This window comes from Conger conger, chromosome 11 (genome assembly GCF_963514075.1).
Source record: "Conger conger chromosome 11, fConCon1.1, whole genome shotgun sequence".
In the NCBI taxonomy this organism is placed as follows: domain Eukaryota; kingdom Metazoa; phylum Chordata; class Actinopteri; order Anguilliformes; family Congridae; genus Conger; species Conger conger.
In genome coordinates this window covers 33,740,424-33,766,358 of record NC_083770.1, presented here as the reverse complement: position 1 = coordinate 33,766,358, position 25,935 = coordinate 33,740,424, and the positions used below count along the sequence as shown (strand labels likewise).

The 25,935-nt window shown below is 45.2% G+C and overlaps 1 protein-coding gene across 1 annotated transcript in view; it reads right to left on the bottom strand.

The window, feature by feature from the left end:
- Nucleotides 1–25,935, bottom strand: part of hmcn2 (hemicentin 2) — a 63,998-nt gene that overhangs the window by 19,112 nt on the left and 18,951 nt on the right. Inside the window, exons 19-57 of the mRNA XM_061259798.1 lie at nucleotides 25,698–25,842; nucleotides 25,266–25,378; nucleotides 24,591–24,750; nucleotides 24,037–24,193; nucleotides 22,612–22,739; nucleotides 22,097–22,342; nucleotides 21,471–21,554; nucleotides 18,774–18,971; nucleotides 17,695–17,825; nucleotides 17,190–17,337; nucleotides 16,560–16,686; nucleotides 15,980–16,137; nucleotides 15,410–15,688; nucleotides 14,336–14,481; nucleotides 13,156–13,306; nucleotides 12,636–12,860; nucleotides 12,252–12,365; nucleotides 11,724–11,911; nucleotides 11,348–11,444; nucleotides 10,731–10,892; nucleotides 10,418–10,531; nucleotides 10,109–10,305; nucleotides 9,295–9,376; nucleotides 9,012–9,143; nucleotides 7,205–7,348; nucleotides 6,346–6,505; nucleotides 5,906–6,030; nucleotides 5,628–5,811; nucleotides 5,163–5,260; nucleotides 4,639–4,917; nucleotides 4,023–4,213; nucleotides 3,426–3,507; nucleotides 3,001–3,137; nucleotides 2,710–2,851; nucleotides 2,340–2,484; nucleotides 1,627–1,754; nucleotides 1,048–1,204; nucleotides 734–855; nucleotides 348–512 (exon numbers count right to left, since the gene is read on the bottom strand). Coding sequence (XP_061115782.1) covers nucleotides 348–512; nucleotides 734–855; nucleotides 1,048–1,204; nucleotides 1,627–1,754; nucleotides 2,340–2,484; nucleotides 2,710–2,851; nucleotides 3,001–3,137; nucleotides 3,426–3,507; nucleotides 4,023–4,213; nucleotides 4,639–4,917; nucleotides 5,163–5,260; nucleotides 5,628–5,811; nucleotides 5,906–6,030; nucleotides 6,346–6,505; nucleotides 7,205–7,348; nucleotides 9,012–9,143; nucleotides 9,295–9,376; nucleotides 10,109–10,305; nucleotides 10,418–10,531; nucleotides 10,731–10,892; nucleotides 11,348–11,444; nucleotides 11,724–11,911; nucleotides 12,252–12,365; nucleotides 12,636–12,860; nucleotides 13,156–13,306; nucleotides 14,336–14,481; nucleotides 15,410–15,688; nucleotides 15,980–16,137; nucleotides 16,560–16,686; nucleotides 17,190–17,337; nucleotides 17,695–17,825; nucleotides 18,774–18,971; nucleotides 21,471–21,554; nucleotides 22,097–22,342; nucleotides 22,612–22,739; nucleotides 24,037–24,193; nucleotides 24,591–24,750; nucleotides 25,266–25,378; nucleotides 25,698–25,842 — 5,941 coding nt within the window. The remainder of the gene's footprint in view (nucleotides 1–347; nucleotides 513–733; nucleotides 856–1,047; nucleotides 1,205–1,626; nucleotides 1,755–2,339; nucleotides 2,485–2,709; nucleotides 2,852–3,000; nucleotides 3,138–3,425; nucleotides 3,508–4,022; nucleotides 4,214–4,638; nucleotides 4,918–5,162; nucleotides 5,261–5,627; nucleotides 5,812–5,905; nucleotides 6,031–6,345; nucleotides 6,506–7,204; nucleotides 7,349–9,011; nucleotides 9,144–9,294; nucleotides 9,377–10,108; nucleotides 10,306–10,417; nucleotides 10,532–10,730; nucleotides 10,893–11,347; nucleotides 11,445–11,723; nucleotides 11,912–12,251; nucleotides 12,366–12,635; nucleotides 12,861–13,155; nucleotides 13,307–14,335; nucleotides 14,482–15,409; nucleotides 15,689–15,979; nucleotides 16,138–16,559; nucleotides 16,687–17,189; nucleotides 17,338–17,694; nucleotides 17,826–18,773; nucleotides 18,972–21,470; nucleotides 21,555–22,096; nucleotides 22,343–22,611; nucleotides 22,740–24,036; nucleotides 24,194–24,590; nucleotides 24,751–25,265; nucleotides 25,379–25,697; nucleotides 25,843–25,935) is intronic.

Genomic DNA, 25,935 nt, shown 5'->3' with positions numbered 1-25,935 from the left:
TAGGGTTCTCCTATGGAATCATAGGATTCCTTTTGGAATCATTTTTTGTGAGTGTCTAAAAAAAATAGATTTGCGCCCCTCCCGCTTTTCTTTCCAAGGCCATCTTTTGAGGGGCCCAGGGTCACGGAAAACTTTTCAATCCCCCAACCGCCCCCTCCTCCCTCATATATGTGAGCCGGAGTCTACATTAGCCATAGTCAGAAGATCTCTGACCGCCTTAAAACCAGCATTTCACACTGCCACAAACTCCTGATGCAAGCGAAAACTCCTCCATGCAGGTTAACATAAGACAGTATGCAGGTTAACATATTGGCCCTTGGTAAAATGCTGTGAGAGCTGTGTATTACCAGTGGGAAGGACTCGATAGCTGCCTCCTCGAGAGCCCAGCTGTGCACCACTTTTGCTCCAGCTGATTTTGGGCTCGGGACTTCCCAGCACGTGGCAAGGGAGGATCACTGGCGACATCTTGATGGCGGTGACTGCAGTGATGTCATCTTCAATAGAAGGGGGCACTGGGTGGAGGGACAGAGAGGGAGGGAGAAATCCTGCGCTCGTTTCTTGTGTCTTGTGTCAGTTTTTGTTACTATAGCTGCTTGATTTAATCAGTAAGCACCCTACGCTAAAGGGTGTCCTAGCCTGAGAGCAATACATTCTTATATACAGCAGCTATTCAGATCAACATACAGATACAGTGCACTAAATGAAAAGGTTAACTGAAGTTCCACTGCGATACCTTGCAGAATGACCTCGATGACCCTGCGTTCCTCTCCAACCTCATTGGCCGCTGTGCACTCAAAGTACCCTTCATCTTGATTGGACGGCGAGGTAATAACCAGAGAACCAGAGGAGAGTAACCTTTCAGGGAGAAAGAAAAATGTTTTTAACCCCCAATAAGTCCAAAAAAAGATGATGATCACTTTACAACTGTATTACATGAAAGCAACTCAGCTAAAATACTATTTGTGAATGTGGATATGCTTTGGTTTATACAGTAAAGTACCGCTGATATAGGTGTGTGTGTGTGGACTTGGAGGAGGGTGTAAGCACCTGTAGGCCCCAGGATCCACTGTGAGGTCAAGGGGTGTCCCATTCCTTTTCCAGGACACTTGGGGAGTTGGGATACCTGTGGTCTCACAGCTCAGAACAGCTCGCACCCCCGTTGTCATGGTTATGTTAAAGGGACCAGGGTGGATAGATGGACCCACTACACACAGAGGCAAAAGAGAGCAGTGAGTGAGGGCAGGGGGAAAGAGGAGTTTGGTGAGCTCAAAAGCTGTTCTGGAAGAGCAACTCCATTTAATACAACTTATTTTTCCATACATTAAATCACATTCAGATGACAAGGCCCGAGACCCTGGGACATTTCCTGGTATTCCCCTTTCCACCCTAAAGCAACTGTATGCCAGATACTACAACCTGTAAATAGGAATCAGGTAACAAAAATAAACAGACTTTCAGGTTAAAGTATGAAGAAAATTATTCGGAAAAAAAACAGCACAAGCTAGGTTTTGAAACAGCTGGTACATTAGCTGGTATTTCAAGCTGGTCATAGTTGGATTTTACACTAGGGAACACAACAAAAATAATAACTTCCCAAAATTGTACGAAAAGTGGCGTTGCCAGTACCGAACACACGCAGATCCATTCCATGGTGATCTGAGCCGGCTGAGTTGGAGGCTGTGCAGTAGTATCGTCCAGAGTCAGACAGCTGGGCAGACCCAATGCGTAGTGAGCCCCCTGCCATGATGGTGAACCTGGCCCACAAATAACAACACGTTAAACCAGGATGGACCAAGACTGCTCAATAACAGCTAATGCTTTTGGGGGCCTTTCCATCCTCTAGTGGCAGAATGTTACTGCTATGAATGGCTAGGCTCTGGGGGAGGGTTTCGGGGCCTGGCTTGGAATCACAAGCCATCACTTGTTTGGGGTGTTTCTGAGCATGTCACTCTTTTTTCTGTGTGTGGAGGGGTGGGTATGGCTACAGGTTTCAGTGCAGCATTTGTAGCTCACGAGCGACTGCAGTGCTGGAGGTGAAGAACCTGGGAGAGTCAGCCTGGGAATTGCCTATCCTTGCCGGTGACAGCTAGCTATACAAATTAAAGCGGTAAAAAGGGATTTGAAATAAAAAACGGAGGTGAGTGAACGGGGTTGAGGAGGAGACTTCTTTGATTGTATACACATGCATAGTGTGCCTTCAATACATAGAGCAGGTTAGAATGACAAAGATGACATCCAGCAGTTTCAAAACTGCAGTATATATAAGCAATAGATTAAAAACAACAGTCAAACACAAACCTGAATGGTACAGACACTCTGCAGACACAGCTTTCCCTCACCTGCTGTTGTCGGGGACCAATGGTAGGCCATCTTTTCGCCATATGACAGATGGAGTGGGTGTTCCCTCTGCATCACAGGGCAGTACCGCAGCCTGACTGACATGAACTGTAACCACTGAGGGACCTGCCTTGATTATCGGTGGCACTGAAGAGGAAATGCAGGGGATATTTGGACTAAACGCTCAGAGAAACATGGCACAGTTCTAAGCAGTTTATACTGAAATTATCTTTCAATAGATAGATAGATAACACAGGTATTGCTTGGTTGGATTCTTTATCTTACATATTTCTCAATATGGTGTTCTCTTCTTAAACTAGCCGTATCAAAGAGCAAAGACAGAATGACAGACGGTAGGACAGTCATACTCACAGAGGACCTCCACTGTGAAGGACAGGCTGTTGCTGCCAGCCATGTTGCTGACCACACAACTGTACAGGCCACTGTCCTCTGGCATCACATCCTGAATCTCGAGGAACTGCCCCCCTGCCAGCACCTGGACACGCCCGCCCAGCTGCAGAGACGATATCAGGGTCAGGAACATGCCTTTCAGTTGTTCATTAGATTTGATTACTTCAGTCAACCAATCATGGATTCCTTTACTCATTGAAGAAGTTACATTACATAAATTTGCTTGACCCCACCCACTGCATTCTGCCTTACCAGCATCTTGGCGTCATCTTTGAACCACTCAATGACAGGTGGAGGGTCACTGTTGGCTTGGCACTCCAGTGTCAGGTGACCCTTAGTGGGGACAGATACAGTCCGGATGTTCCCAGAACCCAACAGTGTTGGAGGCACTGAATGAGAGAGAAAGAGCAACAGACTTTGATGAGAGATCCAAGATGCGGGGCGGCCTGTAGCGTAGTGGTTAAGGTAAATGACTGGGACACGCAAGGTCGGTGATTGTGGTGGTAGCCACAAAAAGATCCGTACAGCCATTGGGCCTTTGAGCAAGGCCCGTAACTCTGCACTGCTCCAGGGGAGGATTCTCTCCTGCTTAGTCTAATCCACTAGTGGGAAGCCTGCTCCACTTTGCTGGAATGTTCCACAGAGAGACTCTCCATGCAGATTTGAGCATAGCTCACCTTGAACCTGAACCCAGTGGTTTTTCCCATCCTCCCCGGCAGGACTGCTGGCCAGACAGGTGTACAGACCTGCATCTTCTACCTGTCCCAGTCACACACACCAAAGTTTACAGAACGGGCATGGTTATGGTTCAACACATGGAGATGCATACATGACTAATAAGCTAACAATGCTTTGACATACTGAGGTACTAATGAACTCCCTCCCCAGCATCCTGAATGGTTGGTATTTCTTTATGGCCTGGTTTTCAACAGAAGGTTTGTGGCCTCTGTGGGTCCTTGAAGGTATTGCAAGGGGTCCCTGGCCAGACTTGATATTCAAAATACTTTTTAAATGTAGCCCTTTTTTAACATATGGCGGGGGTCCCTAGGATGCCTTTGAGCATGAGTAGAGGTCCCTAGATCAGAAAAGATTGAAAACCCCTGCTTGAGGAGTAAGGCCCATATTTTGATGTTTCTGAATAACCCCTTCTTTCTTATCAATGATCAAAGCTGTAAGTATACATCTACAGTAGGTTGCATACAGCACCCAAGCTGCCCGTTAAATTGCCCAGCCATGGCTTTTTCAGTGGGACAGGGACTGTGACACAAACCTACCTGAACCTTGCTAATCCTCAGCAAGCCCCCATCTCTCAGCACCACTGCATCCCCCTCCAGCGGGCGCCCGTCCTTCAGCCAGCTCAGAGTGGGAGGGGGGAACCCTTCTGCAGCACACTCCAGCTCCAGGGGACTGTTTATTGCGATGGACACTTCCTCCGGGGAGCCAGAACCAGAGATTTTCGGAGGCTCTGTGTTAAAGCACGAACATAAGAGACACAGTAGGTATGTGTGTATGGCAGGGATCATCAAATTTGGCTCTTGAATCCAAATCCAGCCCTGGTTTTCTTTTCTCTTGGGTAATTAGCTGAACAATTAGTGTTACTGTTTGGCCAGACTGTCTCCACACCGGACTCCCAGGTAAAAAAAAAACAACATTTCTCAGTCCTTGAGGACCGTGATTTGATGATCCCTGGTGTATAACAGGTGTGTAGCGCATGATTATACACGTATGAATGCCTTTGCTCTTCTCATCCTGCATGGAGAGCTTGAAGGTCTTGGTACAGCTGTGTGTTGCCTATGCAGCCGTACTAAATTTGCTAGTATGTAGTGCTTGTAGCGTGTATGCAGTGCGCGTAGCAGGAATGAGACGTGTGTGTGCGACGGCCCTCCTCACCCAGCACGGTGAGGTTGAAGGTCTTGGTGCTGCTGCCGGCCTGGTTGCTGGCGACGCAGCTGTACTGGCCGCTGTCGGCGGGGCTCACGTCGGGCAGGCGGAGCCGCGTCTCGTGCCCGTCCAGCAGCAGGTTGCGGTGCAGGGACAGCGGCTGGCCATCCTTCAGCCAGGACAGTGAGGGTGGAGGCACTCCCCGGGCCTCGCAGGTCAGCGTCACCAGTGAGCCCTCCACCACCGTCACGTGCTCGGTGGGCTCCACGTGGTCCACGCCCGGGGGCTCTGACACAGGCAGGGAAGTCACAATAACTCTAAACAGACCTGGCCCAAATACGTACTCGTTTACTCATTTCTGCGCTCAATTGCTCTTGCCGGTGGGGAGTAATTCCATTAATGCAAGTGAAAACTGAGCTTAACCTAATGCAAAGTTCAACATGAGGCTGGCAAGTCTTGAGAAGAATAGGCAGGAATGGTCAAAAAAGACAGTCCGGTTTTGAGTCCCTTGATAAAAGTCACTTGTCCCTTACCTTGCACCTGCACATCATAACTGAGTTCTGCCAGGCCAGCCCGACTGCGGGCCACGCAGGTGTAGACCCCAGAGTCTGACAGCTGGACCGGGGAGATCCTTGGAAACACAGAACACAAGAGGTAAAGTATGTCCCAATCCCCCCCTCCCTCAAACAAGTAGAATGACACTGAGCTCATTCATCTTATCAAAGGAGTACAGAGAAGCTGAATTTAAATCAGATACTATTATATAGAGGTGGAGAGGACACACTTGTAGACGGTGAAGAGAGAGGAGGAAGTTAAGAGTAGATAGGAATATGAAGAGTGGTCTCGTAAGAAAGAGAAGGAGTAGGGTGTGAAGAGTGAGAGATATAGGAGAAAGGGAAAATACCAGGAAAATGGGGAGAGATGAAGTGGAGAGAGGAGGAGGAAGAGATTGGCAAAAGGAGAGAAATAAGGAGGCAGAAGGGGAGGAAGGGCCTCACCTGAGGATGGTGTCTGCAGAGAGGAGCCGGGTTCGAGGGGAGAGGAGCAGGGGGCGCCCATTCCACAGCCAACTGATCTGGGGTGGGGGGTTCCCCGCTGCCAGGCACTCCAAGGTCACCATGCTGTCCTGCGCTACCTGCACCTCCCGCGGGGAGCCCACATCACCCGAAATAGAGGGCGGCACTAAAACAGAGAGAAAACGGCCTGGATCAGTAACAGGCCAGTCATTTGCATTCACCCCTCTCCCAGGCATGAAGGGCAGGCGTGTCCAACTGACCCAGCACGGACACGGTGTAGATCTTGCTCTCCTGGCCGGCGGGACTGACTGCCAGGCAGGTGTATGTCCCTGAGTCAGCAGGCCGCAGCCCCAGCAGCGTCAGAGCGCCCCCATCAGGAGACAAGCTGTTGCACACAAACACAATGCACCAAAGTTTATGGCACAACGTCTGTCAACCGGCACACAACCTGAACCCCACCTCCCAGCCCTCCCCCATCTCTTCTTGCCTCATCTTTCCCCTCCTCCCCCTGTGGCTCCTCTTCTTTTAAATTTTTCATGTCCTGCTCTCTTCCAACCCCCCCAAGGGACATAGCTAAATATTCTGAAAGAATACTGCTCTAGGCCCCCTTTTTTAATCTTACTGGAATTCTCCAGCTGTGGGCCCCTAGACTTGTCACCATCTTTCACCCCACTCGTGATGAACAAAAGCAGGCACCCACTGTAAGTTCTGCATGTCGGTGGTGTCCAGGGGTGCTCCGTTCTTCAGCCAGCTCAGCTGGGGCTTGGGGGTCCCTGTTACCCGGCATTCCATAGTCAGCTCCTCCCCCACCGCAGCGCTGATCTCCGAGGGTTGGCCAGAGTCCAGGATGGTGGGAAAAACTGAAACATGGGGCGATGAACAGACCACTTCAGATCAGCTCAGGTCAGGCAGAAGAAGCGGGGAGCAGTTACAAAGCTATAGTCCAAGCCCAAGTCAAAGAGCCTCACCTCCTGTACATGCAACAAGCAAGAGGGGTCCTAAGCCTGTGTTTCTGAACCCCTCTGTTGAACACTCTCAAATAGGATGTGTTAATATCAAACACACTTTTCCTGTTACTACTCTTACTTTCAACACATTTTCTGCCAAAGTAACTTTTGTTTTACAAATATACAAATTATTTGTTACAAAGGGAGACTATTTAACACTGTTAAGACTGTGTTTAAAGTAACATCAAATCTTGTCCTAGACGTGCAGATGTGTTAAAAACTGTTTCGTTTTGTTTTTAACTCATCTGTTTCAAGAGTGAAGAATGCACTGAGTGTTAATTCTGAACCAGAGCTTTGAGCTCTCGAAACATGAGCTGATACATTTCTGACAACCCATATCCATATTTCATTGTATATGTTGTCAAAGCTTAGCTGGAATTAAAATTAGAAAATGACTAATCACAATGGTGGAACAGATTTGAGAAACAAGAAATACATTAGCGTTACTAAATACAATTATATCACTGAATACAATAGCATTTTTAATCTAATTGACGGAAGCTGGTTTTTACCCTGCACGGTGAGACTGGAGTAATGAAAGCTGGTTTTTACCCTGCACTGTGAGGCTGTAGTCCTTGTGGATCTCCCCCTCGCTGTTCTTGGCCACGCAGGTGTAGGTGCCGGCATGAGAGAGCTGAAGAGGTCCGAGTTCCAGCCTGCTGCCCCGCACCGACCACCTCCACTGTGCACTGCTTTCTGTGCATCAATAACAGTGAAGATGTGGACATCAATGTCACTCAACGCAAACCTGAACATTCAGGGCTGTGCAGAGGGGCAGGTGCTCAAAGTGAGAAAAGGGAAGAATATTCTGATTATACAGCATATATTTTACAAAAATGAATGAATGAAAATGAACAAGAATAATACATCCATCCATCCATCCATCCATCCATTATCTGAACCCGCTTATCCTGATCAGGGTCGCTGGAGCCTATCCCAGCATACATTGGGCGAAAGGCAGGAATACACCCTGGACAGGTCGCCAGTCCATCACAGGGCACACGCACCATTCACTCACACACTCTCACCTACGGGCAATTTTAGACTCTCCAATCGGCCTAACCTGCATGTCTTTGGACTGTGGGAGGAAACCGGAGTACCCGGAGGAAACCCATGCAGACACGGGGAGAACATGCAAACTCCGCACAGAGAGGCCCCGGCCAACGGGGATTCAAACCCAGGACCTCCTTGCTGTGAGGCGGCAGTGCTACCCACTGCACCATCCGTGCCGCCATAATAATACAAATAAAGAAATCAAATCAAAGGGGCACATCAAACTCTCCTTGTACTGAAAACAATAAAGGCAGACATCAGTATTACAGAGACTGCCAATGGACAATGTTATTTGTGTATCAGGGACAATAAAGACATCGGCAGAAATGTCATGCATACTGACACTGAACACTGTTCTGAGCACCAGAAACTATAAAGAAGGCGACAGCTAAGCTGTCTATGCATCAGAAACACAAAAGAGCACCAGGAGCATTCAAATGAAAAATACATCCAGGAGCTGTATTCCACAGATGCTTCATTGTCATCCTAACCTGTATAAATAAAGGTTCAATTTAAAATATAAAATTTTAAATCCTCAAAGATGGTACAGGCAACTTTATCAACATTGATTCACAAAACTTCAACAAATATTCATAAATTCCAATTCAGCAGATAGATATGTACTCGAAACCAAGAACTTGCAATAATTTAATTTGAGCAGCAGCCTCCTGACAAACACAATGTTATCACTTTAGAGCGGTTATGGAAAATAACATGAATCTGTTATTGGAATGTGCTGATAAAAATATCTGAAGAAATTACTGCAATACTCGCTTCTGAAATATGTAACATATTGAATTTACTGTCACTTGGTGGCATATAACTTGAGCTATAACACAGTAAACTGTTTACAAAAACACAATAAATAAATAAAATATTGGAATATTTCTCCAAATAAATGTAGTTTTACAGGATTCACAATGGTACTTTAATAGTAATAGTTATAGCAGAAATTGTTTTGCATTACAATGAAGGAGCTCAGCTGGTGAGGGTAACCCGATAAAAATGGTCACAGTATATAATATAATATAATGTAATCAAGACTTTTTTTGACAAGAATGAGTTAGTGTCATAAAAATGTTGTTCATAGGGCACAAAATATATGTGTAAGTTTGTCATAAAATACTGTGATAAAGTATCAAAAAATGCTACATTTGAAAAGACCATTTACTTGGAGCCCATTCGCGTATGGAGCCCATGCTCAACATCTCAAAATCACTGAGAATGCAGATAGAACCTCATCATTCCAAAAACAAATAATATAATTAATCTCCCCTTCTGAAGGAAAATAGGAGCAGAAACTCACGTATAGGAACACCGTCCTTCATCCAGGTGATGCTGGGGGCCGGGACTCCTGTGGCCTCACAGAGCAGGGTGATGTGGGAACCTAGGGTTTGGACTAGGGTCTCCTGGAGAGGCTCGTTCAAAACAGGGGGCACTGTAGATGGGCAAGGTGGAAATGTATCGTTCCACATTCACTCTTGATAACAATGTGCCAGGAACTACAATCAAGAGACTTAAGCTTCCAGAAACAGGCACGGTGGTACAGAAAGTGTGAGTGAATTGAGTGAATCAGAATGAGGTCTCACCGTGAACAGTCAGACGGAAAGTCCTGTCCACTTGTCCAGCGATGTTTGACACCTTGCAGGTGTAGATTCCGTTGTCAGCTACCTGAAAACAACAATGAATAGATTAGTCTTATCTTGTGATGTACACTACTGTTCAAAGGTTTGGGGTCATCTTTTTTTCTGATTTAATGCAAAACAAACAATAAATACGTGGTCAAAGTGCAGACTCAGAGCTTTTATTAAAGGGTACTTTTTTATACATTTTGGTTTAGCCATGTAGAACCTACAGCACTTATTATAGGTAGTCCCACATTTCAATGTTTGAGACAGATGAACATAATGTCAAATAAAACAGTCATGTTTTGTATTTGGTTGCATATCCTTTGCATGCTATGGCTTCCTGATCAACATCATCAGAGTCTGGATATCTTATTTTCAGGTTGTCCTACAAGCGATACTAAAACTCTTTGCATTTGAATGGATCTTTATGGGAATTGGGGGGTGGGACTAGATTCAGCTGTAAATTATGCTGATACAGTATGGAACACATTTGTTGGCAAATGGACTCAAGTCTTCAAGGGTCCAAGGTATTAAATGAGCCTCAACCAATGTGCTGCTGCTGACAAATTTTCTATTTATAATATTTGACATGTTTCAGACATGGTTCCATATATTAGCTTTTTAAATAGCCATTGCAGCCTGTAGTCTCAGATACAGGATTCAGAAGGTAAATATTTCATAGAGGTGGTGCTCCATCAGGTGGCCATTTTAGGTGGCCTCATTTAAAAGAAACATTTGAGAAGCTTGGGAAGAACACACAGACACAGACAGACACCTGCACTCCCTGGATCTCCAGCAGGTGCCCGTCCACCCTCAGACCGTTTCCGGCAGCCAGCTGCAGCCCGTTGCGGTACCATGTGACCTCGAGCTCCGGCGTGCCTTCTGCTTCACACCGCAGCGAGACGAACGTCCCCAATTGGGGGGTCACAAACTCTGGCTCAGAGTCACGGCGGGGCTTCAGGACGGGAGGAACTTTAATGAAAATGTAAAGCAGATTCAATTAAAATGGCGTAAAGCTTTATATGAAATCTAACTTAAATTATTATTTGAATGTATTTCTCAGTATGGTGCAGGCGGTACGCACCATAAACACTAAGCAGGATGCTTTTCTGGTCCTGCCCTGCAGGATTGGTGGCGGTGCAGACATACTGCCCAGCGTCCTGCACTCTGGCCCGGGGCAGCTGTAAAATCTTACCCCCTACAGACATACAGTAACATTCACAGACACATATTCACTGAAAACACATTCACAGACACAAGGCTCCACTAAAGCAACAAAACACACCTTACAGACGCAGTTTAACAGGCCAGAGTACCAAATTAACTGACGTTATGCTTTTTGTATATATGCACATATGCGCTCACACACACACAAGCAGGCAAGTTCTGGCTCTGACCTGGCAGGATGTGGATTCCCGTACTGAACTGTAGGGCCTCTCCATCCTTGCTCCAGATGATATCAGGAGGAGGGTAGGCCTGGACATCACACTGCAAGGACACCATGTGACCCTGGATCACACTCATCTGCTCTTCCCTCTGCCCAATGACTCTCGGGGGAACTATAGCAACACACTTTGTTATTAATGATTGGGTAAGAAATTACCAGCATGCAGTCAGGCCAGTGGTTCCCAATCTGTGGGCTGGGATCACTGGTGGGTTATGGGAGGCTTTCAGGTAGTTCATGACATAACACTCAAAATGACATACTGTAATAATAATAATAATAATAATAATAATAATAATAATAATAAGCTTTATTCACATAGCACATTTCATACATAAAATGTAGCTCAAAGTGCTTTACATTCAACCAATTCAAAGAATTATAAAGACAATATACTTTTCATTGCACTTGAGTACATGCAGTGATTTTTACATGACAATAATATTCTATATACAGTACATACAGTATGCTTACATCTTCTCTAGGGGAGAATCACAGAAATGTAGAAGCATCAGGTTATGAGCCCTGAGCTTTAATCACTGTGCGTATACGAGGTTGGGTGGGACTCACCTTGCACAGTCAGACTGAAGAGCTTCTCCACTGCACCCACTTTATTCTCCGCTACACAGAGATATCCTGCCATGTCTGACACCTGCACACTGACAATCTGCAGAGAGGGATTTGAGCCACACTGTCATACGTGAGGCAGGAGGCCAGCCAGGCACCAGCACATCAGTACGCGCGACAATAAGTGCTATTATTGTGTTATGTTACGAACTCTTATCTAAGGGCATCTACAGAGCCTACATTTCACACCTTGTTCAATTAAGGTCAAAAAATCTTCTTCAACCACAGTGTTGGCTCTCAATCTGGGAACTGAACATGTAACCTACTGGTTATAAGTTCCTACACCATCATGCCAGTAAATGAGGAATGAGACTCGAACCTCCAACAGTTTCCCGTCCTCCAGGATGTGCAGTTGCTCCCCGCTGTTCAGTGGCAGGCCGTCCCGAAGCCAGGAGATTTCTGGTGTAGGATTCCCAGATACGGAGCACCCCAACAGGACTGTGCTGTTGACCACTGCCTTGACCTCTTCCATGAAGTCATCCGCCTGACCGATGATGGTAGGGGGCACTGTGGTACCATAGGGGATACAATGATGGAGGGCACCACTGTACACTAAGTGATACAAGTTTTGTCCCCAGCAGTCCAGAGGTCTCCGTAGAGTAGGTGTGTAAATACACTGAAGTCCCCACCAAGACTGCTTCAGTGCAGGACAAATTGCTTTGTGGAAATATTGTCATGGATGATACACTAAATAAATTATCATTTGTTTATGCAGTATTTGATTTTGGTTTTCACATTTATATTTATTCAAAGTATACATTCTAAGAGATTTCTTTGAATAGCTTTTTAAAAAAAACCTCACTAAAAGGTATCAGCTGTAGTTTGAATAAGCATACGGTTCACCTACCTAGAACCTCCAGTTCAAAGTGCATGTGGTCTTCGCCAGCCTCATTCACAGCCTGGCAAGTATACTTCCCAGCATCCTCTTTTCGGGCTCGTGGGATCTGCAAGACTTGGCCTCCTGCGACAACAATCCACCCATCACTGAGCTTGAGCAGTTAACTCACCAATTACGATAATTTAGAACCTAACCCAGAAACCATTGAGCTGCCACAGCCAATCAATCACAGAAGTATAATGCTGCAATATTACTACTATTTGCTACAATTCATTTTTATAAGCATTACGGCAAATGCTAGCACCTGACCAGTCTTGGCTAAAACTGCCTCTGTTGTTAACAGGACCTACTGAAGACATACTTCATCATGTGACAGGAAATCCACAGACTCACCAGGAAGCAGCACCACTCCATCAGTGGTGGAGAGCTTGCGGCCCTGTCGGTACCAGCTGAGACGGGGAGGGGGGATGGCATTGCTCTCACATGACAGGCTGACGGGGTGACCCAGGACTACCTCCCGCCTCTCCGTCATCTCCTCCCCTCCATCCCCACCCTCCTCCTCCTCTCCCAGCCCCCAGGCTGCTGGCCCGTTGTTCACTCGGTGGAAGACAGGGGGCACTGTGGAGTTGATGGGGATGCGATTTAGGAACAATAATGACTGTAATAGTTCAACTGAAGTATCAAACCACAGTTAAATATAATACTAGATATATTCTTTATAGCAAGAAACGTGAGAAACAGATATAACAATGGAAAAACAAATTATCCTTGTACAAGACTATCCAATCTTCTTAATCATCAAATAAACCTGTCTCTGGTCTCCCTGCATACTATAATAGTATATTGCGGCAGTAATATAATGCCTCTCCTACAGTTAAATCATCTTTGTCAATGACCAAATGAGGACACTGACCTTGGACAGTAACGTGGAAGTTCCTCTTGGCCTCCCCAGCTGCGTTCGACACCGCACAGGTATACTGTCCCTCGTGGGACAGGAGGGCGTGGTCGATGTGCAGGACATGGCCTTCCACCCGGATCCCAATGTGAGCATCGCCTGTGAGCAGCTGGAGATGAGAGAAAGCATTAGCATCCTGAAAAAGTCACCTGGCCTGGCCATGTTCAAAACCCCTGTTTTCACATTATGACCCAGGTCAGCTTTCACTCATCATTTATTCTTAATTTGGACTCAATCACAAACAAATGCATGTTTCGTCTGTAAAAACACAATTTATAGTTTGTTTCTGGTGACTGCTGTGAGAGAAAAATGCTAACACTTAACTGAATTCCAGTGTTATGGAAAAAGCAGATTGAAGGTTTTGGAATAACTTAACGGTTGAACTTTTTCTGGTACCGTCTATATCCCATTATATCATGGTCTGGATGAATAGTCAATTCTGATTGGATGCTAGGTGGTGATTAAATGTCTATAATCTGGCAGTTGGTCTAGGTTAAGACTACTCACCGTTCTAAATTAATATGCAAGTTTACTACAAGGAGAGAACAAAAGACAGCAGTGTAATACGAGTTAAACTGGGTTTTTCATTAACCACAACTTTGTCATGTAAATAAAGCTATTTACATAAAAAATTGTGAAATGGTGTCTGATATAACTGTAGTTGGTTTTGTGAAGATAGTAGCTAATACTAGCCGCAAGCTCTCTAATGTTTTGGTAGATTGCTAACATTACTAGCTATGTGACGTCCTGAGCTATGTGACGTTCTACACGCTGCAGAGACAACCACCCTCGCATCGGACTGTTCTTTGCTTCACATCATGCACTAAAACCGTTTAACGACCACCTCGTCATGGATTATTCCACATATATATATATACATTGTTCTTGGTGGTGACAAGATGAAGGAGCTCATTCTCCAAATTTGTGCATTTTCTCACAATCCTATATTGGAGGAATGACCCTTCAGCTTTCTTCACAGACACACAAACCAACCCGTCTAAGTCGCACCAATCATAAACATACAAATGCAAATGACCTGTCTAATCACTGATCATCACCAGTCAAATCGCGATTAATCCAATAATATACACATAAACGCACCAGAAGTTCACCAGAGAACCGTCAGTCACAAACACACCTGTCCATCTCTGTACCACTGTATGGTGGGCTCAGGAAAGCCTTTGGACAGGCAGGACAGAGCCAAAGTCCCGTTGATTCGGACCTTTGCCTCTCTGCTGCCAAATCCAAAGGATGTGGAGTCATCAGCTTCTATCTGAGGGGGAACTGAAGAGAGGACACCATCACACTCTGAGACCTGGCCCAGCATGACACAAGGGGAGCAATGTAATCCAACTGACATACTGTATGGGCTGGACTAGATTCTAATCACGATTTAAAATGTGTTTTATCATGCATATTATTAATTATTCTCAGTAACACAAAGTCGTCCTTCATGAAGTATGTATTACATTTATATGAATCATACATAATAAATACATATTCAGAAAATATGAATGAATAAACACAATGCTATGTAAATGTGCCAATGCAAAGCGAATGAACTAAAATCAGTCATAAAAAGCCAACTGTAAATGTGATATTAAAAATCACTAAGCACTACTCAGAACTAGTTGATATTCAAATAAAATATGATATCGGAGAGGTTCTATGAGGCAATCTGGAGATACCACATTTACACAAAAGGGTTGAAATTAAGTTAAGGCAAAATCTTGTAATATTCCATTCTGAATCTGAATATTTGCTTGTAAAGCATTGCCAAATGATTTGTAAGAATGTTGTTGAATGAAAGTGTTACATACAGTATACTTAAGAAATGCTTGTATCTCCTGTTTTCATTATTTACTGTAAATATCGAGCATTGATGTGTTGTTCTGTGTGTAGTCACATAGTGCTACCTTCAATTTGTTGCTGAATGCTTACAGTAGAGAAAATCTGGAAAATATGACAATATATGACTAGGTACACTCTTCTTTCCAAGAGACCAAATTAAGTGTTCAGTCCATAGCAGCTCAGATCAGACCAGCGGTCACCCTATCTCAGTGGATCTCACTCCTGGTCCTTATTGCCTTAATAGCAGCAAGTAAGTCCTGAGTAACATCGAAAGCTAGCACACCCTGCGGCTCTCCAGGACCAGGACTGAGGACCACTGCCCTATCAATAGACCAGCATGAAAATGGGCACAGCCCCTTACCCAGAACCCTCAGCGTGTAGTGTCTGTGGGCAGTGCCTGCTGGGTTGGTGGCGCGGCAGGTGTACTGGCCCGTGTCATCACCGCGTGCTGCCCCCAGGTGGAGAGCCTGCCCCCCGCGGGTGTAGGTCAGCCGGGTGCTGGACACGATAGGCTGGCCATCCTTCAGCCACGTCAGGCTGGGGGCCGGGACACCCTCGGCCTCGCAGGGGAGCATCGTGGGAAAGCCTAGCACCACAGACACCTCCGAGCTCTCACTGGAACCCCTGATGGTAGGGGGCGCTAACAGGACCAGGTGGAGAGAAGGAGGAGATGTTATCAGGAGCTACAGCAGGGGTTTCCAAATGTGGGTAGGCAAATTTTTATTTTATTTTTTGTCGTTTTCAAATATGTGAATGTAGGCTACCACCACAACAACCCAACAATAAAAAGTAATGAGGCGCAAGAGGTTGTGATATATCTCCAATATAGTCACAGCTAAACAAAAAGTTAAGCTTAACCACGGAACTGCAGTATGACCTATCTGGGTGAACCAGTGTGTGGACTGGATTGTTTAATTTTGGGAAAGGTTACCCTGGACTGTGACCCTGAACTGGCGCATCTGAGTGCCGGCGCGATTGCTGGCGACGCAGCGATATAGTCCCTGGTCCCTCAGCCGGACAGATTTCACCTTCATCACCTGGCCCTGCTCCAGGAACTCCACGTGGGGGTCTCCGTTCCTGGACAACACCCTGCGCAGAACAGAGGGGGCGCTGCTCCATCACAGATTCAAAGGCATCAAATGGCCCCTATCTATCCATTATCCTTGTCCATTCAGAAAACATGAATGTTTTATGTGTGTATGTGTGAAGGTCTCCCTACCCCACCTTGCGTGTGTGCATGTGTGTCAGTGTGTCTGCAGACTTGAGTATGTTAGTGTGAGTGTGTGAGGATGTCTGTGTGTGCATGTATGTGTGTGTGCACATTTGAGTGTGTTAGTGTGAGTGTGTGAGGATGTCTGTGTGTGTGCACATTTGAGTGTGTTAGTGTGAGTGTGTGAGGACGTCTGTATGTGCATGTGGGTCTGTGAGTGTAGGCATGTGTGTGTGTGTATGTGTGTATCCAGGTGTGCGCGTGTAATTTTATCTGCAGCCAGTCACCCATGCTCACTCACTCTCCATCCCGACTCCATTCCACTTTAGGGGCTGGGCGGCCATTGACCCGGCACTGAAGCTCCACCTCCTGCCCGGCCACCGCTGCCAGCTCCTGTGTCCCCAACGTGCCTGAGATCACAGGGGGGGCTGTGGAGCCAGGGACAGTCAGACAGGCACACACCCAGAGGCACAGTCAAATGGATAAACAGGACACAAACAAACAGGGACACAGAGATGCAAAGGGAGAACACTGAAACCCATGACCCTTTTAGTTCTTATAAAGGGATAACAAAAATACAAGGTTACGCTTTCCTGAATCAAAAGTTCCTAAGTATTTTTTTATACACAACAAACCACTGATACTTTACTGTCTGGGCTACCTGTCCTAAATCCCTTTCCCAGATTTGTACTCTTCCGTGCCAATTCGATTTACATTCCAGTCAAGCTCATGACTCTCAGAAAATAGACTCCATGCCAAAGACTCTATTCTAACATTAAATGAAGCAATTTAAATGCAGCTAATGTTTGCTGTGGTTTGACTCTATCTCACAAAATTCTGTTGAGGAAAGTTTTCCTGTACAGAGCTCTATTTTAAAGCTGGCATATACCTAGCGCAAACAAATCCATCAAAGTAATGTGCTGTCACTCACCTTGAACCACAATGTTGTAGTCCCTCCTGGCTTCACCGGCTTTGTTCGAAGCCCTGCAGGAAAATGTGCCAGCATGTTCCATCTGGACCCGATAAATTCTCAGAAGCCTCTTTCCATTCTGGAGGTAAACCCCAGAATAATCGCTCACCTGCAGAAGACCAAGGATGAAGAGCTCTGAAATCTGAATCTGTAATCAAAGCAGGACTCCTCATCAACTGGAATATACTAATTCACCACTAGGTGTCACTGTGTTTCCAGAGATATCAGTCCTGCTTGTGGTTTTAAAAGACAAAGTAAAAATGTTGTGTAGGTCAGTACAGCTGTAACCTAAATGCCAAAGTGGACTGGACTGACAAAATAGATCTTGTTATAAAAGCAAACAGATTAAAAAGTATAAGTTAAGTTGAGTCTCTGTGACATCCCGGAGGTGGGTCTGTAAACTGTATTTGTTTGTTTGTGTGTTTGTTTTTTAAACCAAAGCCTCTTCTTGAGAGATGATACCCACAGGTCGGCCATCTTTGGTCCAGGTGATGGAGGGGGAGGGGGTCCCGAAGGCATCACAGCCCAGACTGAGGGGCTGTTGAAGGGTCACTGTGAGGTTGGCAGCCTGTCCGTCATCCTGAATCTCTGGAGGAACTGGAGGTGAAGAGGGGACAGCATCTCATAGTGGCAGAGCAGACCCTGACACACAAACATCATTCAGGTTTATGTACATTTCTAGGTTGGAATGTAGAAGAATTAATAGAGTGTTAGAGTAGAGCAGGTAACTCTGCCCCTCCAATCCAAATCCAGCTCTGGTATTGTAGTAGTGATGAAGGAGTTGATAACTAGTGATGAAGTTGGGGAGTTGATAAATACAATGAAGTAGAGGAGTTGATAAGTATAATGAAGTAGAAGAGTTGATAAGTAGTGATGAAGTAGAGAAGCTGATAAGTAGTAATGAAGTAGATGAGTTGATAAGTAGTGATGAAGTAGGGGAATTAATACGTAGTGATGAAGTAGGGGAATTAATACGTAGTGATGAAGTAGAAGAGCTGATAAGTAATAATGGAGGAGTAATGAGTAGTGATGAAGTGGAGGTAGGGCTAAAGAATAACAGGGTTGAGTAGCGGAGGAGAGGCATTGTGGTTGAGTGGTTAGAGTTGCTGGAGATGGGATTATGACCCAAATTGCTAAGTCTGCTTCCCAGCACTGCTGTTGCACCTTTGAGCAAAGGTGAATAAAAATTAATTAGCTTCAGAAAATACCCAACTGTGAGTGGGTAATACATAAAACATGAGTCGCTTAAACTGACAATTTAATTAAATGTATATGTAATTGCTCACAGATGGTTTTATAAAAAAAGACTTAACATCCTTTAATCATGGGAACACAAGGTTTTCATGTTCTATCCTTTGTTTCCTGGGGAATGATCCTCAAACAATGAAATCATTCTCTGTTTTGGGGGTATTGCATGAATATATGCCCTAGTGACTGGAAACTGCCTTTATTCATTCTTGACAGATGTGAGGTCTGTTGAGCTGTGTTATGGGGAAACAGAAATCAGCTGGTGGGAGCTGTGTGGGGAATCTTCAAAGTTCTCACCATTCACTTTCAGCCTGGTCTTCCTCTCCACAGACCCAGCCTCATTGGTGGCCAAGCATTTGAAGTCCCCGCTATGGCTGGCAGACGTAGAGCCAATCAGGAGGGACCCGTTCTGTGACACCGTGACCCCGATCCCTGATTGGTCATGGTGTATTTCCAGCCCGTTTTTGAACCAGCGCACCTTTGGAGGGGGTGAGCCTGCAAGGGCATGCAGAGAGAAAGAGAGAGAGAGAGTGAGAGAGAGAGATGGAGGACAAGAGAGAGATAGATAGAGGGGGAGAGAGAGAGAGATTCAACTGAAACCTTCTAAGTAAATATAGACGAGCCAAAATTCTGGTGAAAACTGATAAAATGTGGTCATTTTCAAAACTGTGTAAATCAAAATAAGCCATAAAACATCACTGACATCACTGAGTGTAAGGTGGGGAAAGGGTCAGCTATAACGAGGTTAAGTGTAGGGATGCTTCCACGGACCAGTTTCCTGGAAACGGGAAGAAATTTGGTTCTTTGTTTATGTCCTGGATGGATGGAATGGCACGGGAAAATGTGCCGAATTACCTCAGAGGTCCATATCCGTTGGGTCGCTATCCTGCGATATTTCAAGATATGTCAAAGTGTGGCAATAGGGGGCTGGAGCCAAGCATAACATATTTGGGAGCCGTCTGATTTAAAGCAGTAGGGCAAAGATTTACAGCCACAGGAACAGAAGCCTGGGGTCAACCACACTAAATGTTTGGTGTGGACAGGACCCACAGTTCAAAAGCATTGAAGTGAACGTTCAGGCGCCCGAGGATCCAGAAACAGATGTTTTCCGAAGTTTCGCTGGGTTAAAAAGCCTCAGAAGGCACCTCTCCTTTCAGCTTTTATTGCCAATTCCAAAGGGGCCCTTCAACCAATTAGTCATCCACTGAGGATGGCCAGATTTTCGGTAAGATCAGAGGAGCGCATCCCCGCTTTGCTAGATGTTTACCGAGTCTTGGTCTCCAGATCCAAACAGCAAAGCATACAGGGACGGAGGGAGAGAGGGAGATGATGAAAAATGGACACACATCACAGTCTGCTTCCAAAAATATGAAAAAAGATGATGCAAAAAGGAAACAAAGATTCCACCAGGGTCCTGCGCTGAACAGATGTTTACGGTTTAAATTGCAGAAATCTATTATCTTACTGGTTTGAAACCCTCATTCCAGGATGACATCCTTTTTGTCAAGCCTCATTAAGCCTCCTGGTTCTTTTTGTTCATATTGTTGGAAAACACAACTAGCTGCGTATATAATGGGCCACAAGTAATTTATCTCAGGGGTCAATGAGAAAGCTTGGCAGTGTATAGTATGCACACGCTTCAAAATGCAAGCCTTCAATCAGAATAAGCTGCTTCAAAATCAAAAAAAGGTTGGACATACCAAGCATTCACAAGCCAGTCTTGTGTTGGCACATGTCCGTTTTGTTCAATTAAACACTTTCTCAAGGGCTAAGTTTGGAAAAATATAATGAAATCAAGTATTTTTCCCCGAGGGAACAGTCCTTGAGGGACTTACTCATGAAGCCAGATTAAGTTCTTCTGCCACCCACAGCACCACAGTGATTGGCAAACTTAATTAAAGGCTAAATCTGGCATGGCTGCCAAATTGTTCCTGGAAAGACCATTCGCCATGCACGCTTTGCGCATTGCAAAAGTTTTCTCTACACATTCTCATAGAGAGAGCCATGCCGATACTCCAGACATCCTCAGTACATTTCCATAGTGTAGGATCCACCGGCAGCAGCCTGTAATTAGCATTCCGCTCCCAGTAGGCACGCTTGCCGCAGAAAGCAGATGTAGCCCAGGATGCGGGAGACAAAATGATGTTCCAGCTGTTGTGCAGAACATGCCTGCCCCCCCCCCCCCCCCAACACACACACACACACACACATCATACACCTGGTTGCCATGGCAGGTTTCCATCAAAACACCACCTATATACAACTTGTTCTTGGCAGGGAGTAAGCGTAGTTGACATGTGTGCGTGCTGCCACAACCACATCGAACAAACACACGCAGACACGAGTACAGACACAAACACACAAACACACAAACACACACACACACACACACACACACACCACAAGCTCACCCAACTACGAGGAGTGTGTGGGAGGTTGTTTGACTGAAATCACCTTATACCAATCTTTAATAAAACCCCAGCAATTCACTTCCTCTTTAATTGATGGCTGTTTTGAGGCATTTTAGAATTTCACTTCAGAAGCACAAACTGTACGTTTTTATACTTATAGTTACATCTGAGGAAGATTTGCATCTGATTTTGCTTTTCAAATCAGAAGAGGAGCTATCAAACCATGCTGAGTGAGCCTTTCCTTTAAGAGGTAGGAAATATCAAATTGCAAAGTACATTCACTGCACTGGAAGAACATTTCTTCTTCACAACCACAGCTGTAGGCAACCTCATTTACATGAAACCAATAGGAACAGCAATGCCCCCTGTAGACTTTACGCCCAAAGAAATACCGCTCAGAGAAGCAAGCAAAAGGGGGAAAAAAGCTGGTGCTTGTAAACAAAGTGTGGGATTAACCAAAAAAGTGAACAGTGTTATATACTCTCCTAACAAATGTTAATATAAAATGGCCTTTTTACTACTTCTTGCTGATCTTTCCATACTTAATCAAACATTAGTTTTGTACTTCCAAATCCTTACATACCTTGAGCGGGGCAAGGGATCACCACCCTGTCATTGGCGACTCTTTCTATGACATCATTTCCTGCCTCCAGGAAGAAAGGAGCCTCTGAGGTGAACAGAACACGTGGTTAGTCTTGATATGTTCCATGGTGACCAGGGAAACATTCTAACATTCTCCACAAACTCATACTGTCCTTCACTTTCTCTGTCCCATCAATCAGTTCACAATCATGCCCTTTGAGGTCAACAACCAAGGGCCGAAAAATTAATCTTCCATGATCAGACAGCTGGAATAAAAATGTGATTTTATTTGATTTTATTACATTAAATATATTTTCGTTCCCACTATTTCCCTTTCTTCCAAATTAGGATTGCTAAATCCAACAGTACATCCAACTCATGAATTCCGAAAGCTTTTCTGAGGCATGCATAATGCCTTCTTTACCACTTATGTTACATTTAAGAATGTCTGATTAATAAACCTCATTCAAGTATTGAAGCTCTTATGACTAATTAGTAAGAGTGTCACATAATTTTAATGGAGGTTTACTAATTTAATAAAGGCTTTCGGATATGTGCTTTGTTTACAGTAAGAAGTAAAAAAGGGAAGGGCAAAGAATATATGTGGTTCCTCAAGCACCCACTTACCCAACACTTCCAGAGTAATTTCCATAGTATCTTGCCCAGCACTATTCTTGGCCACACACTTGTAAGTCCCCCTATCTGAGAGGCTGACCCCTTGGATCCGGATTACCCCACTCTCCTTCAAAGGTGTCCCATTGTGAAACCAGCTGATCTCAGGGGTGGGCTCTCCCTGAACCACACACGGCAGAGTAACAGTCTGACCAATCACAGCTTTCAGCAGTGGGGGTGTGCCCTGAATTCGGGGTTTAGCTGAAAAAGAAAAACAGCGTAGAATATTATTTTACGTGTTTGTCGGGCACTTTAAATCTACACGAAAGGTTATGAAGCACTTTGAGTAAGTTCTTCTGGAGCCATTCAAAATGTAGCAACTAATCTAGAATACAGAGTAATTGTCTTTTGCAACTTTCGTTTAAATTGGTATTAAATGGCAATTTGTAAAACTCAAAGGGGTACTTAACTTAAGGGGTACATAACGGTGTGCAAGCAAAACGACAGTGTAATGTGGCACAGGTGTGTACCTTGTACGTGCAAATTGTAGGTGAGGGAAACGTTGCCTGCTGGGTTTACTGCAGAGCAGGTGTACGGTTTACTATCAATCAGTCGTAAGTTGCTTATCTTCAGAGAACCAGATGGCAGCACACTGAACCTGGATCAGGTAGGGGGAAACATGGTCAGTACCAATAGGACTAACGCAAAAGCAAGTTATATGTGGTCCATTTCTGTTGCTACTGACAGTGGAATATGTCAGTGGAAACAGACTGGAGCCCCTTGGTGTCAATCTGTGGGCTTAATCGAGGCCTCAGCCACAGTAAGACCCTGCCATCTCACAACAAGGTCTTCCAGAAAGCAGCAGTCCGGGGAAATGGCAGCACACCCCAAAAGCTAGAGTTCAACCCAAAATATTTCTTCCAGAGCTTGGCACAAACATATCAGCATTTGGCTCATCTATTTATCTCCATGAGCACTGGCTTATGTGCAACATGGAAAAATCGGGCTAATCATTGAGGCAAGACCACAGCTCCTCTTGACCCGGTATAGGCTGGTTCTATGGCTATGTTTGCATGGTCCCATCCCAGAGGACCTTCAGAGAGGGGGTGGAGCTCTGGCTGTCCTGTGTTGATTGATTTCCTTCTGTCCTGCAAGCGGCTTCCTCTACTCAGGGGTCGGTTTGGGGTGGGGGCGGTGGGGCTGTGACGTGGAATAGGGGCGAACGGTGAAAATTCCTGTAACTAAGGTGACACCCCATAAAACATAGTCATGGGGGGGAAGCCACGCAGTACCCTCCCACGCCCGGGAGATGGGTTATATTCATCATCCTGGGCCTGCAAAAAATATTTGGCGCAATGTTTTTATGGCAGACAATTCCCAGGAGACTGAAACCTCACTCCATTTTTCCATCCATGCACCCCCCCCCCCCCCCCCCCCGCTGGTTTTCCAGGTGACCCCCCCTCCTACTGAGCAGGCTTCAAGCTACAGCTGTGCCGTGACTGCGACAAGACACTCGTCTGCCACAGTTTCCCAGACCCGCCATTTCCTACCGTCACCCATGGGCTCCTGTTCTCTCTGGGTGGGGCAGCCCCATTGGTGGCCCGCGTCGTGGGCGTGCGACGGGCAAGGAGACGTGCCTGAGGACTTCATCTGGGAACATGTTCCTCGTCCTGACAGTAGTGGTTCCACATGTCTGGAATGAGCCCTGCCACTAAACCCGACAGGATCTGACTCTTCAAAAGCATACGACTAAATTGGATTCAGCTGCTTGATAGCTGCTTCCTCTAAATGTTTGTTAAATCAAAGTCCATGGCAAAAGAGCATGGTGGATCAGACACTCACCCTGGTTCATATAATGAGTATGCTGTATAATGAGATGGTCTGGACAGTCCTATGACTCCTCCCTGTGGCATTATAACATGTGGAATATGTGTTCTGTGATGATACATCCTTACCAGGCTGTAATTGGAGGGATGGGATGGCCATCCCTGGTCCATGTCACCAAAGGGGTAGGGATTCCCTCTACTTCACAGAGAAGAACGATCTCTGACCCTGCCTCAGCATCCATCTTCACTGGCTGATTGCTGCTCTTACCCACAATTTTTGGCTTTGCTAACAAGAGAACAATATACAATGGCCACCAACAATTACTCACATAGATGGATAGGCCTTTAAACATTAATAGTTAGTTCTCTAGAAGAATTACTTCAGATTATTGCCTGATAACTTGGATGGATAACAATGGATAATGGATAATTGTACAAAAGAACCGAGTACCAACCACACAAGTATTGTCATATATGGAAAAAACGGACACTTACAAGACAAGAATAAGATCTTGATATTTCATACAATCCCTTCACAATAATGTAATTTCAATTAACATAACTCATTTAAAGAAAATATTCAGTATTCAGCATTTCATAAATATCAATGGCACACATTATTTTGTTTGTACGAGAGATCACACAGCTTTCTCCCTAGCTGTAGCTTAAAGTGCACGTCTTACTGTTGATGCTAAGCTGCATCTCCTGGCTGGCATACCCCACAGGGCTGGTGGCCGTGCAGACGTAGACACCCGCATCCTTTTCGGAGGGGCTAAGGATGTGCAGGTGACCCTCCTGATCCACCCGGGCTGATGTTTTGTTCAGGGACAGGGTCTCCCTTCCCTGGAGGAGGAAGAAAGCAGAATGCAGAACACAGATTGAGGAAAAAGGTCAAAGATACAGCATATTCTGAAGCCTCATAAACTTCCAAAAGCACGCTCCAAGAACTGCTTTCCCTTCTTTCCCTTTAAGAGGAAGATGCCTTTAGCAGACTCACTTTCATGTGACAAGAATAGAGATGGACAATCCCCTTGTGGAGCTAAACTGACAACGCAGGAGATTGATGGGTGAGAGGAACACTCGCCTGACAATGGGATAACCCCCGTGAAATGCATCGTACCAAAGCACACGCAGTATATCTGCAAAACATGAACAATTTAGTTTCTGTAGTAGTAGTTGACTATTTCAGAGGAAGTAAAATGTATCAAATGGTCCCGAATCGCTCAAACGTTGCCAGACTCCATCAGATAATATTCAGCGTATGTCACAAGGTAATTCATCATTTTGTTTTTTGCAAGCCAGGGCCAAAACTTTCATTCATGGAATGAAGTTTCTAAGCAACAAGGATTGCAACCAACCTTGGACCAGGAGACAGTTGGTTTAGGAACCCCAGTGGAGTCACATGACAGAGTAATGGCCTCATGCTCAGTGGCGACATAATGGAAAGGACCCGGATTTATCTCTGGGGGAACTATGGGGAAGAAAGAAGAAACAAGGACAAATAAAGTTATCAGAGCATTAACCAGATTTGTGAGGCGAAAACAAATCTCAATTATCTTACAGAAACATTGCAAATTATCTTCAGATTATTATCTAGCTTGTCTAAAGACGCAAGATTTAACACTGCATCCATGCGTGAACCTACGCCTCTGGGGATGTTAATTTATTCAAATGTGTTTACATTCGATGTGGTGGGTCTGTTGTTTTTTGTATTTAGACTCAGCCTCAGTTCTTCAGTTAATTATTCTTTATCAGTCCATTGAAAAGAAGGAGCAAGCAGCCTCCCTCACCGTGGACCTCCAGGGTTACTGATATGTTCATCGACCCTGCCAAATTAATGGCTGTGCAGACATATATCCCAGCATCCTCTGGTATAGCCCTGTCAACATACAGACTGCCATCACTCCTGAGGAAGGTTCTGGAATTCAGCTGGACCTGTGGAAAAGCACAAAGTATAGTATTATATTTGTTACTGTATATAACATTACAAATAATTTCTCATTCGCACTGTGAAGGAAAAATCAAAGT